This window comes from Heterocephalus glaber, unplaced genomic scaffold (genome assembly GCF_053883595.1).
Source record: "Heterocephalus glaber isolate CG9 unplaced genomic scaffold, H.glaber_assembly_v1.0 deba00001538, whole genome shotgun sequence".
NCBI lineage: Eukaryota > Metazoa > Chordata > Mammalia > Rodentia > Bathyergidae > Heterocephalus > Heterocephalus glaber.
Genome location: NW_028258333.1, coordinates 23,576,578 through 23,594,730, shown reverse-complemented (window position 1 = coordinate 23,594,730; position 18,153 = coordinate 23,576,578). Strand labels below are relative to the sequence as shown.

The 18,153-nt window shown below is 37.8% G+C and overlaps 2 protein-coding genes across 11 annotated transcripts in view; both read left to right on the top strand.

Moving 5' to 3' along the window:
- Nup155 (nucleoporin 155) overlaps nucleotides 1–9,132 on the top strand; it is a 77,427-nt gene extending 68,295 nt beyond the window's left edge. The window contains exons 32-36 of one of the 4 annotated variants that reach the window (XM_021261485.2): nucleotides 461–571; nucleotides 3,926–4,062; nucleotides 5,559–5,665; nucleotides 6,500–6,643; nucleotides 8,732–9,132. In XM_021261485.2, coding sequence (XP_021117144.1) covers nucleotides 461–571; nucleotides 3,926–4,062; nucleotides 5,559–5,665; nucleotides 6,500–6,638 — 494 coding nt within the window. In that variant the 3' untranslated portion in view covers nucleotides 6,639–6,643; nucleotides 8,732–9,132. Of the gene's footprint in view, nucleotides 1–460; nucleotides 572–3,925; nucleotides 4,063–5,558; nucleotides 5,666–6,499; nucleotides 6,703–8,731 lie in introns of those variants that run through there. The other 3 variants (XR_002396407.2, XM_004848602.4, XM_021261486.2) reach the window with 3 other exon arrangements.
- A 2,739-nt stretch (nucleotides 9,133–11,871) lies between these two features.
- Nucleotides 11,872–18,153, top strand: part of Cplane1 (ciliogenesis and planar polarity effector complex subunit 1) — a 111,128-nt gene continuing 104,846 nt past the window's right edge. For all 7 annotated transcript variants that reach the window (XR_015442240.1, XR_015442239.1, XR_015442241.1 and 4 more), the window contains exons 1-2: nucleotides 11,872–12,032; nucleotides 12,269–12,390. The gene's annotated coding sequence lies outside the window, so the exon portion shown is untranslated. The remainder of the gene's footprint in view (nucleotides 12,033–12,268; nucleotides 12,391–18,153) is intronic.

Here is an 18,153-nt window from a genome sequence, read left to right as displayed (position 1 = left end):
AGTGCGGGATGCTAGTAGCTAATGTATCTGGGGCTCATGAAAACTGTACACCTAAGTAGAGTGTAAGTGGAGGGCATCTGCATGTATTGGAGGGGTGATTGTAGGAAGTGAGCCCAGTGAATATTTTCAAGGATGCTCAATGAAAAGAATGTGTCATTTTTATGATTTATTCTACCTAGTAAGGGATCTGAAGTACTTCCTACAGAATCTCATAACTGGCCAGGGATGTAACACGCCTGCCTGGGAAGTGCAAGGTCCGAAGTTCAATCCCTGGTCAAAAAAAATTCTCATAACTAGTATTCTGGTAAGAAGAGAGATTAGTCAGTCACAGAAACACAAAATTTGCTAATTAATATAAATATAAATTCTGAAGTATTTTGTATCTTGAAACAAATAGCTAATGTAAACATTTCATATTAAAAATAAGGTGGTTTTCTATTGATGTGTCTCTTTCTTACAGAACTGAGTGATAGTGTAACTTTGAGCTCCTCAGACAGAATGCATGCTCTTAGTCTCAAGATCGTCCTCCTTGGCAAAATTTATGCGGGCACACCTCGTTTCTTTCCTTTAGGTAAGCAGTAACCCTAGGTGCCTCTGTTTTATTTTTCAGATTTTTTCTTTTTTTTTGGTTTGGGTTAGGTTTGACTTTGTTTTTGTGACACAAGGTCTCACAGTGTAACCCAGACTGGCCTTGAGGTCACTATGTAACTCAGCCCGGCATCTATTTCTCCACCTTCCAAGTTCTGGGCTATTTTCTGTTTTAATGGTTTTCTTCATTAGACAGTTCTTCACTGAAAAGTAACACTCTTTAGAGTAAAATGTAAAGTATCTTTTGTGCTGCTGAAGCTCAGCAGTTTAATTCTCTTTTCTTCAGAAAGACCTCTAAAGAATGGCACAATTTTTAGTAATTGAGTATGAAATTTTCTTTGACCAACTCTGCAAATTTATATATCCATCTTGGGACTGTGCTGACCAGCAGACTATTAGTGATTATACTGTTGGTAACTGAGTACAACTTGATGAAGATGAAAGAAAATGGCTGGTATTTTGTGCATAGGTAGCCTGTAATTGGTTCACTCCCTATTACGTTAAGGGCATATAGTTTCTTAAATAGCAAGTAGTTGGGGCCAGGGATTTAGTTCAGTGGCACTGCACCTGCCTTGCAAGTGCAAGGTCCTGAGTTCAATCCCCTGTACATCCCCCTCCCCAAATAGCAAGTAGTTGTGTTAAAATTTTATTATTTGAACTTTTTTCATAACCAAATATTGTGATTAATTTATTATATCGATAACTAGTTATTATGAGCCATTTGCCAAGCCACAATTTTTCCTCAGTGGTAAACAATAGAAGCAACAATAATATAGCCATGAAGTAGAATATTAATCACATGTGTTAATGAAAATTTGTAGAAACATGGAAATGTTCAGAATGTAGCATTAAAGTTTGTTCTTTCCCCCCTCCTCTCCCCCCTTTCCTCCTCCCTTCCCCTCCTCTTTCAGTGCTAGAGATTGAGCCCAGCTTTCCTTGTGCATACTAGGCAAGTGTTCTATATCTGAGTTTTACTCCCATTCCCAAATTATTATTTTCTTTAATGAACAGTCAAATCTGTTTCCAAACTATCGGATTTTTAGGATCTGTTCCTTGGATGTGTTGGAAATAAGTCCCCAGACTCAGTTTGTCAGGGCTAATAATAAAACACTTAGACATCAAGAAATCTCAACAAGGCATTTTACTTTTGCCCAAGGGTGCAAGCATGAGGTAGCAGGCGCTCAGGATGAAGGTCATTGCCCCTTTCATCCCCAACTCAAGAGTAGTAGCTGACCTGTAAAATTCATTGGCTGAATTCAAAGGCTTACGTCTATCCCAGTTGACTAACTACAGTGGCTCAAGGGGTTGTGGGGTTGGAGTATTGCTAAGAGAGGGGGTGTGGGGGTTGGAAGGAAAACTCCTTGGTTTTTATCTCAAAGGAGGTGGTGGTTTAAAGAGGGGGGAAATGTGGTTTGGAATGGACAGTTCTTGGTTATCTTGGAAACCTGCTGTGATCTGGGAAAAGGTACATAGTCACCATTTCTTGGGGCTCAGGATATTAACAGAGTGGGGAGATGGTAAGTAGATGGCCAGGTCATTTAAACCTAAAATGCAGTTGCTTTGGCCTTGTGTTTTGACAGAAAACACAAAGCCTATTTCTCACAGACATGGTCAGAAGTACAACTATTATAATTACACCCCTTATCATGCGCCCCCCCCCGCCCCCCCCCGTTGAGACAAGATTCTCACTATATGGTTCACCGTGGTCTTAAACTCACTGTGTACTCCAGGCTGGCTTCAAAATTGTCGTGAGCCTCCTGCCCCTCACCCTCCCACGTGCTAAGATTACAGGCATGTGCTACCACACCTGGCTTCATACTCTTATTTCTTGTAGGTACAGTATTAAAACTGTACCATTTCCAGTCATTTTATTGGAGAGAAATAAAGGAAAAATAAATATATGTATAAACACATACATAGAGTAAATGTTTATAAGTAAATGAAACTGGTACTTGTGATAGTTAAAAAGGGGGCCATATTGTACACAGTTCCTTTGAGGTTATTTCTGCTTTGATTTAAGAATATTAATTTTTTGGGCTGGGCATGGTGGTGCACACCTGTATTATAATCCCAGCACGTGGGTGGCTGAGGCAGGAGGATTACTGCGAGTTTGAGGCCAGCCTGTGCTATATTGTGAGTTTAAGGCCAGCCTGTGCTATAGCAAAAACCTGTATCAAAATAAAAAATTAATTTTTGAGCTACTCTTTAGAGTAGAAGAAGCCTTCCTATTTCTGTCAGTTTCTCAACAGCAACAAGTACCCAGAGACTTCAAAGTAGGTCAAATTTTAGAGTTCTTAGAATTTTTTATTTAAGTATTTGAATGGTAAATTCCACGGTTTACACAAGTTTGGTCTCAAAATCCAGTGAATGCTATTATTGCCCATGGACATTTATGTTGGTCATTAGCAGATTTCAGGTATCACAATTATAAATTTGATCATTACCATTAAAGATCTTATTTAAGATAAAACAGATGAAAATAAGACAAAGCTAGAACCATCAAGGTAATATAAATCTGAGTGGTAGCATATTTAAAAAACATTTAATATTTTAAAATCAAGATGCCTAAAATCAGTAGGCCTTTCTGAAAACCTGTTAAATTGAGGATACAGATTTTTTTCCAGCTTTTTTAATTTTCCTTTTTTGTGGTACCAGGGATCAAACTCAGGTCATTCCTCATGCTGCGCAAGTGCTCACAGATATAGTGTAAAAATATAAATATTTTTTAAAGTTATTGGGTCCTCTCTAGTGAGATTCTAAATAACCTCTCTGTTCTTTTGGTACCTTTCTCTGTTTTCTAAGTTCCTTACAATGTTGTAGCCTTTTTAATATCTTTAAAATGTACAATTTAATGGTTTTAGTATATTCATGGAGCTGAGGTGCAGCCATTCTACAAACTAATTTTAGAACATTTATCATCTCCCAAAGAAAGCCTGTCATTTGCTGTTCCTTCCTACCCTTCAACCTGAGGCAGCCACTAATTTCCTTTCTATCTCTAGATTTGCCCACTCTGATACACATCTTAGTTTGGTTTTTTTGGTACTGGGGATCGAACTCTGGACCTTGTGCTTGTGCCGCAGGCGCCAGGACCACTGAGCCAAATCCTCGGCCCAACATCTTACTTTCATGAATGTTTATTGATAGACTGCTTGCCAGGGGTTGAACCCAGAAACTAATGCATGTTAAGCCCATACTCTCTTACTGAGCTGCTCCCGCAGCTCCCAACATTTTTTTGAAATTCATTTTGTTTCTCCCTAGCAACTACTTAGTTATGACTAAAACCTGCCTTTTGATATCAAGAGTTAAAACCAAGTTTCTGATTTTTTTCCCTTCCCAGATTTTATTATACAGTTCTTAGAGCAGCAAGTTTGTACTTTGAACTGGGATGTGGGCTTTGTAATACAGACGATGAATGAAATTGGAGTACCATTACCTAGACTACTAGAAGTTTATGATCAACTGTTCAAGTCACGGGTAAGGAAAATATTTAGTATAATAAAATTGTTTCACTTAATTTTTCTAGATACAGAGTGAGATGTTTTGATTGTGTGTATCTTGTCATTTAGTTTAATAGAGTTAATATAGTTGCAGCAAAGATTTGCTTCAATGGTTGATGCATTAGTCACCTTTGTATTGCTGGGACAAAATACCTGGCATAAACAATTTAAGAGGAAAGGTTTATTTTGGCTCATGGATCAGAGGTTTCAGTCTACAGTCATCTAGCTTTAAGATAGGAAGGGCATGACAGGAAAGCTGCTCACCTCATGGTCACCAGTGAGCAGAGCAAAAGGGAAAAGCCAGAGAAGCGATGTACCCTTTAAAGACACACCCCTAGCGACTACTCCTCCTGTTCAGCCTGCCTCTTACCAGCCCATCAGCTGCAAACCCCTCAGTGGATTAGGTCAGCGCCCTCCTGATCCAGTCACCTCTCTCAGCCCTCCCTCTGCTGCCTCTGAACATTGCTGTTTTGGGCCTCAGGTTTTAGGGGGACACTTTGTAATTCAGCTGTAACAGTTAACTGTTGGAAATTACACTTGAGGCTTCTAAAAATGATGAGAGCTGTTCTGCTGTATATCATGAGTAAAATGACATGTTAATGTTTTCAATTTCAATAAACATTCATACTTTACTCTTAGTGGAATATACTAAACCAATGTATGTATAAACACACTTAAGGGTTGTCAGTTTTTTGTTTTTATTTTTTGGCACTCCTTGGGATGAAGCCAGGGCCTTGTACTGGTAGGCAAGTGCTGTACTACTGAGCTACATTCTAGCCCATTACTTTCAAAGAACAAAGTAACATTGTATTTATTCTATGTAACCTCATCAAAACTACCAGTGTTTGGGCCAGGGATTTTAGCTCAGTGGCACCATGCCTGCCTTGCAAGCACAAGGTCCTGAGTTTGATTCCCGGGACCACAACAAAACAAAACAAAACTGCAACAACAAAAAAACTACCAGTTCTTAATGATCTTTCTCATCATATTGAACTTTATCAGACTCTGAATTTGTTTATTTTTTTGGTGGTAGTATTGGGGATTGAGCCCAAAGGCACTCTAATCCCTGAGCTAAACCCCCAGCTCTTTTTATTTTTTATTTTGAGGCAAGGTCTCACTGAGTTGCCCAGATGGGGCTCAAACTTGGAATTCTTTGGTTACAGCCTCCCAAATTGCTGGGATTATAGATGTGTGCCAAAACACCTAGCACAATACATTTTTTAAAATGTTTGCTCAAAATATTAACCAGATATATATATATATATATATATATATATATATATATATATATAATTTAATAACTACACCTTAGATGCTTTTTACACATGATCTTAGCCAAAAGGCCGAGAAGCGATCTTAAATGCTTTTTGATAGCAATAATTTTTGCTTGGACCCTGATAAATCCATTAACATAAATAATTGAAAAAATCAGTTGGCATGGTTTGCCTACCAAAATATGTATGTTCTTTATAGGATCCATTCTGGAACAGAGTGAAAAAGCCATTGCACCTTTTGGATTGTATCCATGTACTATTGACAAGATATGTTCAGAATCCTAGTCAAGTTTTCAATTGTGAGAGGTAACTGAATTAAATATTACATTCTAGCAGAAGCTTTTAAATGCTTCTAATGAGTAGCTGGGTAACAGATTTAGAGAGATTGTGGAGGGCTAAAGGGATTTTAAAGAAGTATAGGGGATTTCAATTCTTGTGTATATTATAAATATTTAATGACATCCATTACCTCCTGTGTAAGTTTTCAACTTTTCAACTTTTGTCCTAAATCCTTTATACAAGTGAAGATACAACTTGTTTATGCCTCTACTTGTCCACTTGGATTTTTTTTTTTTGAGACAGGCTCTTGCTATGTAGCTCAGGCTGGACTCAAACTTGTGGCAATCATCCTGCCTTAGTCTCCTGGGTACTAGGATTACAGGGGTGCGGCACCATGCCTGGCTCTGCTGTGAATTAATGATGTAGGAGCAAGACATTTTAGTTACATGTTTTTAATTATATCGGCCTACTTCAAGGGATATTCTTTTTTTTTGGTACTGGGGATTGAACTTGGGACCTTGTGCTTTCGAGGCAGGCAGGCGGTGGTACCACTGAACTAAATCCCTGGCCCTCAAGGGCTATTCTTGAAAAAGCCAAAAGAATGTAGATAATTGAATATTAACAGGAATCATCCATTACATCCTTCTTATTGTAATGATGATATTCAAATGAAAATCGGTAATTGACTTCCCTGCTAGGTTTTTACTCTTTTGTTAAGTATTTGACACTTACTTAATCATGGGATTTTTGCTTTTTTGTGAGATTGTAAGATTAGCAGAAATTGGGAGAGATGATGCTGTCTAGAAGGTAGTAATGTTTCTAACTATATAGAGAGATGACCAAGTATCATTTCCTTTCCAGGAGAAGATTCACAAATCTCTGCCTGGATGCTGTTTGTGGTTATCTGGTTGAGCTCCAATCCATGAGCTCTTCCACAGCAGTACAAGCCGTCACTGGGAATTTCAAATCTCTCCAAGCAAAATTAGAACGGCTTCATTAATTATTGTAATGTATTTTTATCCATGCATTTTGATCTGTAAAATAAAGGCTCAGCTGGGTCCATATATCAAGTGTTCTAAATCTGAGAATTTGGTACAGTTTTAATAGAAATATGTTTTAACAAATGCTCAGACAGTACATTTGCCAAACAAATTATTTTTTATGGCTACTGTTGTTTTTTTAATGATTGGTTTTGACTGCAAGTATAGCTCAATGATAGAGTGCTTGCCTAGCATGTGTGAGGTTCTGGTTTCAATTCTCAGCACCTCAAAAATAATAACAGTTTAAGAAAGAACTGGCTGGGGAGAGTGGCGCATGCCTTTTATCCCAGCACTCAGGAGACTGTGTCAGGAGTGTCACTGTGAGTTCAAAGCCATCCTGGAATACATATAACAAGAATTCGTTTCCAAAAAAATCAAACTAAAAGTACTAAAATAAGATTATGATTTCAACAGAAGGATTAAAACTATCCTTGTTTTGAATTTTACGGCAGCCAGAAAATTTGAATTTTTATTACTCATTTTCAAATTAGTCCAAAGATTTTGATATCCGAACAGTCTAGGAACAAGGTCCATTTTCATAATATTGGATTCTACAATAGCCCTTAAATAGGCAAGTGATATCTATTTAAAAAAAGAAAAAGTTTGTCTTTGGAAAGACATTTCTTCACCTATCAATTTTATCAGGCAAACAGGTGGTAATCTTATAATGATCATTCTGTGTCCTGCAAAGCTACGCATGGAGAGACTTTTCTTTTCCTGTCCACCTGGCTCTTTGTCCTTGTGACTACCATTTCCCCTGGAGCCTTGGTTCTCAAAAGTATGTATGCCAAACCAGCATGAGCCTCACCCTGGGAGTTTGTTAGAATGTCAGATTCTGGTCCCACCGCAGACCTACTGAGTTGGAAATTCTGGAGATGAAGCCCAGCTTTCTGTCTCAGCAAGCCTTCACAGGGAGTCAGGTGCATGTCAAATTTTAAAACTTCCCCACAGATTATGGACTGACTTTCCTGTGCTATTCCCCCACCTCCCTTTCTTACAGTAATCACAATACACAAGTTGTACCCAATACACACAGTGTATAAAGCAAAGTTACTAATGATGTAGTGTTTAATTCAACTTCAACAAACTTGGAATTACGAAACCAAGTACTCCAGAATCATGGCAACAAGGGAATTGAAAAGAGTGAGAATGAATAGGGCTAAAAAATGTAAAACTTTGGACTTCTTTCCACTCTCCAAAAACAGTTACACTCTGTTTATTGTCAGTAATACATGTCTAACAATTTTTAAAATCCATTCTGGATAAATTTTCACTTTTATCTTTTCCTAAGGTCATAGAATAATTGCCTTTGCTACATTTTTTCTCTAAGAATTTAACTCTGTTTTCTCCTATAATCTTCTAGGGTATAATATTAAATAGAGTGTTAAAAAATCATTCATTGAGTGCTACTACCTCATATTTTTCAGCTTTTAATTCCTTCAGTTTAGCCTTTTTAAATATACAAAATGAATGTATAGTATGTATTTATGTTTTATAAATTTAAAATTTTTTATGTGTTCTTTAAATGATGGTCTTGCTTAAATGCTGTAATTTATGTGTGACTTTTTCGGCTAGAAATACATATCTATAAGTACAGTTTTATTTTAAGCACATTTACATACTAACCCTTTAATATATGTTATTAAACATACTCAACTCATAATATTGAAGGTACATCTTTTAAAAGGGTTGTAGGCTGCCATGTTTGAGAAATCTAAACATCCCATTTATCCACACAGCATACTTTCAAAGGGTTTAAGCACTCCAACCCCACAGAGATATTTGCAATACCTTCTGGAGTTAAGAGCACAAATCAGGACCTCTTCTTTTTTTTTCTTTTGGTACCGGGGATCAAACTCGGGTCCTTGCACTTGTGCAGCAGGCAGTGAAACCACTGAGCTAAATCCCAGGCCCACGTGTAACATTTCTTTAGTTACAGTTTACTTACTTTACTTACTTGTTCATCAAAAACCTGACTACTAATCACAGAAATTTCTCTACTTTATATATTTTATAGTGAATTTAATCTCAGATTACTTATTCTCTTCTTTAGGTACTTCATGCCTTCATATTTTTCCTCCTATTCATGAGAAGAAAAATTATAACCATACAGTCATGGAAGGAAAAGAATAACAAAACAGAATCAAAGACTATAGCATTGCCTTTTATTCTTTATATGTTTAAATTCTCTTTAAACTATTTTCTTCAGAAATTTTTCAGTCCTGTAGTAAGTGTTGGTCTTCTAAATTTTTTTCTCATATGTAAATGAGACTGCAGTTATATGGTAAGACTCTTAAATGGAAAATTTTGTAAGGACTAAGGCTATTTTTTATTCAGTTTCATTGTTCCACTTCAAATACTAAAGTAGTTATAATACTTTTTACTGTTTTCATTTCAAATGAGCATTTCTATAGCATAACAACATGTTTGAAATTAAACATTTATTTAAGACTATGTCATTTGTTTTATACTTTTGGCAACTTCTATCAGCAAAAGGACTCTTTGAAACTAAATTATCATGTGGGATCCAGAGCCCATACCATGTATCTAGCCCACACCTGATGGACCTCCCAAAGCACTGTCAAAGCATGACCGTGTCTGAGCTCATCCCTTGTTTCTGCCCTCTGACTACCCTTGCTTATCGCCTTTTATTTTCTACATGAGTCTTCATCATCTACACAAATCAGAAATATGGATGTCATCTTTAAATTCTTCCTGTCCTAAATCCATTAGTTACTAATTTCTAAGCAAGTCTTTCTTGTCCCCCATATCTGTCCAATTGTCTATAGACTAGTTTAGGTTTTTAGTTACCCTGTTTCACATGGATCTCTGCAGTTCTCTAAGTGCTCTGCCTCTAGTTTGACCTTTATTTCTTTTATTTTTACTGAGGACAGAGTGGTCTTTTTAAAATGTGAATTTATCTCCCTACCTTTTCCTCAGAAGTTCATAGGGTGGCATTAAGGACTTCATTGCAGATGAACAAAACTGAAAATAACAGCTGGGTGTAGTGGCACATGCTTATAATCTAAGCACTTGGGAGGCTTAGGCAGGAGGATTGTGACACGTTTGAGGCCAGGCTGGGCTACGTAGTGAGTTTAAGACCAATCTGAACTATATAATGAGACCCTGTCTCAAAAAAAAAAATCTCAGTTTTACCATGAGAAGAATTTATTGGCCCTCAAAATTAAAAAGCCCAAATATAGTGCTCCTTTCACATGGCTAGATCAAGAGTCTCAGTATCTTCAGGGTTTTCTCTAGTTCATGTCTGTTTTCATATTTACTCTTTCTCTGCAGGCAGTTTGCTCCGTCCTGGCACTTCTAACCTAGAAATATACTTAACCAAAAAGAACTTTTAAAAGGGATTTGAATGACCCAGTGGATTTGGTCTTGAAGTAGTAGGCTGGTACAGGATCATCACTTAAACCAAATGGAACAGGAAAGAAGTGCTTCTCTAAAGAATTAGATGCTGAACACACAAATCCACTCTATCCACTTGCATTACTTGCCATTTGCTTCTTGTGCTTTGATGAAAACTATAAACCCACATGTCCAAGGAAATCAACCCAGAGCAAGATATACAAGACCACCTCCAAGAAATACCATAATCAAATTCTCAGCAAACTAGGAATAAAAGGGAATTTAGCTTGACAAAGGACATCTATGACAAACATAAGGCTAAACATACTGATGAAAGACAATTGTTTTCTCCTTAAAATTGAGAACAAAACAAGGGTGTCTTTTCACCGCTTTTATTCCATGTGGTATTATGGTCCTGACTAGTACAATATGGAAAACAAATGTAAGACAACAAATTAGAAGAGCTGAAGTAAATGTCTTTATTCACAGATAATCATTAAAAATCTTACATAGAAAATACCAGAGCTAGTAACTAGAACTAAGTTTTACAAAGGTCACAGTATATAAGGTCAATGTGCAAAAATCAGTAAGATTTCTATATAATAGCAACAAATAATGAAAAAGTTTAAATTAGGTGGGCACAGCAGTGCTTATGTAATCCTAGCTTTTCAAGAGCCTGAAGCAGGAGGATCACTTGAGACTGGCATTTGAGGTCAGCCTGGGGAACACATCAAGGCCCGTCTCAGATTTTTAAAAATAACATGAAAAGCCATAAAGCAAGGTTAATTTTACCTAAATTTTAATGTATATGACCTGAAAACTACAAAAGAGTGTTAGAAGAAATCAAACTCTGAATGAGAAATATATTCATCGATGGGAACATGAGTTCTCACCAAATAGATGTACAGATGACAGCAGTCCCAATCAGATAACCAGCAGACTTTCTTACAGAAATTAACAGGCTGATTCTAAAATTCATATGGAAATAAGCGGTCTGCGAATGACCAAAAGTTTTCAAAAAGAAACCGAATGTAGTTGCACACTCCTATAATTCCAGCTACTGGGGAGGCTGAACCAGTAGGACCACAAGTTTGCAGTAATCAAAACAGCAAAGTATTGTCATAAAAACAGATAAACAGACCAATGAAACAATAGAGAACCCAGAAATAAACCCATCATCTACACCATCTGATTCTAGACAAAGTTACCAAAAATGTATACTGGAGAACAGCCTCTTTAAAAAGATGCTGGGGAAACAACACCCACATTCATTTAAAATAGACAATAGATCTGAATAGACACTTCTTAAAAGAAATACAAATGGCCACTGAATATATTTTAAAATGCTCAATATCCTTAGCCATCAAGAAAAATGTTTTCCTGTGTGTTCTAAGACCCCTTTATTTTGGGGTCTGTAAAGGTCTCTGCTAGGAAGTGACATCGAGTGAATTCAGGTTCAGTATTAATTTTTTGTTGTTGTTTTTTGAAACAGGGTCTCAATATGTAGTTCAGGCAGGCCTTAAACTCACTGTGTAGCCCAGGCTGGCCTCGAACTCGAGGCGCTCCTCCAGCCTCATCTTCCAGAGTGCTGGGGTTGCTGGGGTTGCAGGTGTGCACCAACACGCCCGCCATTACTTGGTTATCAGAGGGTTCTCCAGCAAAGCTCGCCGGCATGCCTGGGCACTCAAGACAACCAAGATCTGAGGAAAGCCTGGACGGAAAAGGGACTGCAAAAGGACTCACCAAAATTCAGGAAGGGTGGGGGGCAAGTCGAAGGCAGCCAGCCCCAGGCGAGGAAGAGGGCCGGGAGGGGGCGGGGCTCACGTACGGGCGGGGCGGGGCGGGGGGGCTGAGGCCGGGCGGAGGCGCTGAGGGAGAGGGCCGCGCGCGCGCTTCCCGCCTCCCGCCCTCGGGTCTCCAGGATACAGGCTCGCGTCTCCCGGCCGCGGTGGCATCCCTCACCCTCGGCGCGCGGGCCAGGCCCGGCCCTGGCGGAGGTAACTGCAGCGGGTCCCCGGCCCTCGGCCCTTCCGCCCTCCGGCCCTGCACGCCCGTGGCCTCCCCGGCCCTCGCACACTGCGCCGCCCGGGCGTGGCGGTCCTCCCAGCCCGGCTCCCGGGGTCTCCGCCTTCCGCGCCCGGGCCCCTGTCCTTCAAGGTCCCCCAAGGACTGCGAAGTCCCCTGGGACGACGCCTGCCGGATTGTCGCGCGAAACCCCTGTTTTTGACCCTAGTTGGTGGTAAATTACGCGCTGAGGAATGGACGCGATTTCCCAGACTCCTCCGTAGTGGAAACCACCGAAGAACTTGAAATAGTCTCTTCAAATTTCATTCGTCGTTTTGTTTTAAAATAAAGGTACTTCCCCCCCCGCCTCCCCGTTTAGACTTAGTATATTATTCCTTCTAACATATTTTGCATGATTTTCTAACATATTCTAATATATTTTGCATAATTTTCTCTTTCGTTCATTAGTTATGCTTGCTTTGTGATGCTTGTTACTATCCGTCCAGGAACATTAGTTTTGAGAGGCAGGACGATATGTAGCAAAAATAACCTTTGCTACGTAACCGGGTGGTTTTTAGCGATCTGAAAGATGAAAAAGGCTCTATTCTCAAATCTTGAAGTGGTTAGCTGTCTTTTTATTCTTCACATTTCAATTGCAAAACAAGTGCAGCTAGGATATTTTAAACCAAATTCCTGGCATAAATAAGTATACAGTGTGTCTCATATATAGGACAAGTGAGGACTCTATTTTTTTAACAGTGATAAAATATACCTTTATTTACTTTTTTGAGTCAGAGGGTAGTAAAAAATAATTATTGCTAAAGTAGGTATCAGGCAAACAGAAAGGTGCTTTAGAAATAGAAATCCTTTGAATTTATTTTAAACTAAGAGGAAAAGGTCATAATGTTTTCATGCAATACATACTTGGTTCTTTAAATAGCAATTGTGACAAATAGAATTAAGAACTGCTACACTTGTGATCCATACAAAACACCAACATTTTGGGTTGTACATAATTAAAGAAATACCTCACTTTCAAAATACTGTAATAGCCAGTACATAGTGGCATGGCTTAGGTGGGCATAAGAATGCAGTTTAGAAAAGAAAAGGTTGCCAGGGATTTAGCTCAATGGTGCTGCCCTCTGCCTCGAAAGCGAAAGGTCCCGAGTTTGATCCCCGATACTAAAAAAAAATCAAAAGTTCACACTGGAACTATACAAATTCTTTAAAATCACTGAGCAAGAAAAGTAACATCGAACTTTCATACTGATTTTATACAACTTCTATACAGTACCTTGACTTAAATCCAAGAGCAAAAGTTAAGACTCTCTTCCTCTATTTTTGTAAACTATGGTAAACTTAGATGACTTTTCCCCCTGGATTTTACCTGGGAGTGGCCTGTTTTATATTTTGTTTAAAAGAGGGAAGGACTCTCTATTTTTTTTTTTTTTTTTTGGTGCAGGGGATCAAACTCGGGTTCTTGTGCTTTCAAGGCAGGTGGCTGAAGCACTGAGCTAAATCCCTGGCCCAGGACTCTATTTTTAAAAAGATATAACTATAATAGAGTTATCATACAAAACCTAAAACACCATGACTTTCTTGACACCCAGTAGATAGAATCTATTGAGTCACTGATAGAATCTTGATTTTTCATGAATTAGGTTGTTTTTCTCAGTTATCTGTGGTTTATTTTTTTCCCTCCTTATTAAGGATTGAGCTAAAGGAGTGCTGAGCTATGTGCTGTATCTCCAGTCCTTTTATTTATTTATTTGTTTTCTTTTGAGACAAGAGTCTTGCCCAATTAATTGCCTATGCTGGCCTTGGCAGCCTGAGTACCTGGGATGACAGGCATGCACCACTACCTCTGGCAGCGTTTTAAATTTTTAAGTAATTTCACATTTACAGAGAAGTTGGAAGAATACCATAAAGTATTCCTGTACCTTTACCCACTGATTATATTTGTCCATATTTTCTTTATACATGTGCATACACAAACGATTTAGTTCTTCTAAACTGTTTCAGAGTAGGTTGCATATATCATACATTCATTTATTCCCCCTTATTATTCAGTATAACATGTATCCTAAGAGCAATGATGTTATCAAATTCAGATTTAGCACTGATATATTTCTTTTTCTTTTTTTCTTTTTTTTTTTTTTTTTTTGGTACCGGAGATTGAACTCAGGTCGTTTCGCTTGCTCAGCAGGCGGCAAAACCACTGAGCTAAATCTCCGGCCCTAGCATTGATACATTACTTTTATCTGTACTTTAGTTCATGTTCTAATTTTATCAATTATCACAAAACTCACAGCAAATTTTCTATGCAGGATACAGTTCAGGATATTATATTGCATTTAATTGCCCTGTATAAATCATCTTTCATTTAGAACAACTGATCTTTTGGTTCTCATGACAACACATTTTTAAGAAATAATAGCCATTTTTTTGGTATCATTTTCCTCAATTTGGATATGCTTCCTCATGAGTAGACTTAGATTGGCATTTTTAGGCTGAAATATTGTATAAATACTGTTATGTCCTTTTCACGTGCTCTCATCTAGAAGAGCATGATGTCTGCCCCTTATTGATTGGTTAAGAAGTTATCCCTTATCTCTGTAGTTTTGCTAGTTTTATAAATTATTAAGTAATTTGGGAGGAGGTACTCACAGACTATGTAAACATCTTGTTCCTCATCAGATTCCTCCCCTTCGTTTGCTTGATTTAGCATCCCCTGGTGATTTTACAGAATTTACTTTTGTTCCGATGGTTGCAAAATAGTGACATTTCATATCTACTATTATATCAGTATGATCTCATTGATTCTTTTTTTTTTTTGGTACCCGGATTGAACTTGGAACCTTGCGCTTGCAAGCCAGGTGCTGGAACCACTGAGCTAAATCCCTGGCCCTGGTCTCATTGATTCTTAATAGGTTGTTATATGTTGCTCATTTATTTTGATTCTCGGAGTGTTCCAGATTTGGGCCATCAAGCTGGTTCCTATGCCTTTTTGATGCTACTATCATCATGTGGAACATGATGCTTCAGGTCCATTTGGCTCCTTCTCTACCCTGGCCTTGAAACCAGCTGTTTTTCCAAAGAGCCCTGGTTCCTCTTAGTGAGATACGGTATTTGGAAACCAAGATCCAAATGGTAGGTATGATCATCCCTGCTGGAGTATCATGCTTTAGTAGTTTTAGCATACAGAGGTAGAAATCATGAGTTCATATACTCTTACCTCCAAGTCTAATCCAACCCTCTTGGGACTCTGCTAATCTTTCCCCATTCTATAACTTCCTTCCACAGTGGATTCTAGCTTCTGTTAAAATATATACATATACATATATTCATTTACTCAGTCCTGCAATATATATATATATATATATATATATATCCCCCTCCTCCCTTTAAAAATGCCATTTGTTGAAAAAACCATATCATTTATTCTGTAGAATTTTAGCTGTAGATTTTTTTCTTAATTTGGTTGATTATATTCTTCTGATGTGTTAAAATGTCCCTTCAATCTTTTTTCTTGTCAAGTGATGGTTAGATTTAGACACAGGTTCAAGTTTAGTTTTAAATTTTTTGTTTTTGTTTTTGTGGTGCTGGGGATCAATCTAGGGCCTTGTGCATGCTGGACAAACCCTGTTCCTCTGAGCTATATCCCCAGCCCAGTTGTTACAGGAATATTTCGTAGATGGCTTTATGTACTTCCTATCTACATAGCATAATATCAAGATAAATCTATGTCCATTCATCTCACTGTTAGCAATTTTAAGGTTAATTAGTGGGCTTGGGACATATCAGTGCACCTATTATAAAATTCCCAGTGTATTTTCATCTAATCATTTTAGCTGGCCCTGACTTCGGAGCTGCCGATGATGCTTTTCTAATGCTATTATTCCTCCTTCGTTTGAGTAGCTCTTTGGAAAAAATTTATTTGTAATTTTTGGAAAAGGCTTTTCTCTCTTTTTCTTTTTTCTTTTTTGGCTATCGATCTAATTCAGGGCCTTGCACATACATGCTTAGGTAAGCTTTCCTTTGAACCACACACCCCTCCAGCCCTGTAATTTTTGTATTTATACTTAAATCTTACACATATTTATATAAATGATGTCTAAGGACATAGTCTTCTGGACCTTTAGAGTACTGAGCAATTAGAAAACATATTGGGGCTGGGTGTATAGCTCAGCAGTAAAGCACATGCTTACTGTGTACAAGGCCTTGTGTTTGATCTCCAGTGCCAACAAATACATAAACAGATGGAAAAGAAAAATGAAATGGTATGAATATGAAGATAACTAGCAACTTAATAGGCCATTTGGTCTTGTATATAGTTTTTCTTTTTTTTGCAGTGCTAGGGATCAAACCCAAGGCCTTGAGTATACTAGGAAAGTGCTGTTACCCCCCCAGCCCAATTGTTTTTCTTTTAAATCTTGTGTTAGTAGGAAACATTCAGCTGTTTTCTTGTTAAAGATGAAATTAATTATGGCAAGTAAATTCAGTTTTTTAATTTCATAGACCAAATGGAATTAGGAAGGTAGAACCTTAAAAAGGAAGACAGAACCTTAAAAAAAATCAAGAGGGGGCTGGGGATTTAGCTCAGTGGTTTCGCCGCCTGCTGTGCAAGTGCAAGGACCTGAGTTCAATCCCCAGTACCACCAAAAAAAAAAAAAAATGAAGAAGGCTGGGAAATAGCTCAGTGGTAGAGTGTTTGCCTACAATGCTTCAATCTTCAGTGCTGCCAAAAAAAAAAAAAAAAAAAGGGATTTTAATGGAATACAATATAGGCCAATGATCAAATGGCATCATTGTTCAATATTTGTCAAATTTTGAATTAAAAAATGTTGAGCTGAACGTGATAGCACATGTCTGTAATCCCAGCACTTGGGAGGCTGAGTAGGGAGATTGCCATGAGTTTGAGACAGCCTGGGCTACATAGTGAGTTCAAGATCAGCCTGGACTACATACCAAGACCCTGGATTTAAAAAAACTAATTAATTAATTTAAAAAATTTGCAAGTCATAAACTTACAGAAAATTGCAAATATAGTATACTTTTCATGAACCTTTTAAGTGACAAACTGATAATCCCTTACCCCACAATATTTTAGTGTGTATTTTTTTATAAATAACATTCTTCTGCTTAAATACAGAATAATTACTAGAATGAAAAGGCTAACATTTATATATGCAACCATTTAATTTTCAGTTTTTTATTCAGGTTTTTCTACCTGTCTAGTATTGTGCTTTATAACATAATAATAAAGCTTTCATTTACACATTGCTTTTAGTTGTCTGGATTTCCATTTGGAACTGTTTCCTCAGTCTTTTCTTGACTTTCATGACCTTGACATTTTGAAGGTTACAAAGCAGTTACTTTGAAGAATATTCCTCAATTTGGCCTTACCCAGTATTTCCTTATGATTGGATTCAGGTTATATATCTTAAACATGTCACAAAAGTCGTCTCATTTCACCCATTAGGTAGCACATTTTGTGTCATTTCTGATAATACTCATTTTTTCCCCTCCTTTTAAAAATTGTCATTGGTACATGTTTGCAGTACATAATGATTATATTCCTCATGGGGAGCTGGTACGTGTATATAATACATCTCAATTCTTTTTTTTTTGATACCGGGGGTGGAACTCAGGACCTTGTGCTTGCGAGGCAGGTGAGGGGCCAGTGAGCTAAATCCCCAGCCCTCTGTTGTTTCTTTTGTTGTGCAGAAACTTTTCAATCTGATATGATCCCATTTATTGATTTTTGGTGGTATTTCTTATGCAATAGGGGTTCTGTACAGAAAATCCTTGCCTACATCTGTCTTCAAGAATTTTACATATTTTATCTTTCAGCAAATTGTTTCTGTTTTCACATTTAGATTTTTGATCGTTTCTTATTTTAGTTCAGTACATGGTGAGAGATAAGGGTCTAGATTCAGTATTCTGCACTTGGACAGCCAGTTTTCCCAGCACCATTTGTTGAGAAGGCTCTTTCCTCCAGCGTGTTTTTGCCCCTGTGTCAAAGATCAGATTGCTGAATGTTCCTGGAGCTGTTTCTGCATCCACTTCTGTTCCGTTGATCCACAAGTCCATTTTTGTGCCAGGACCATGCTG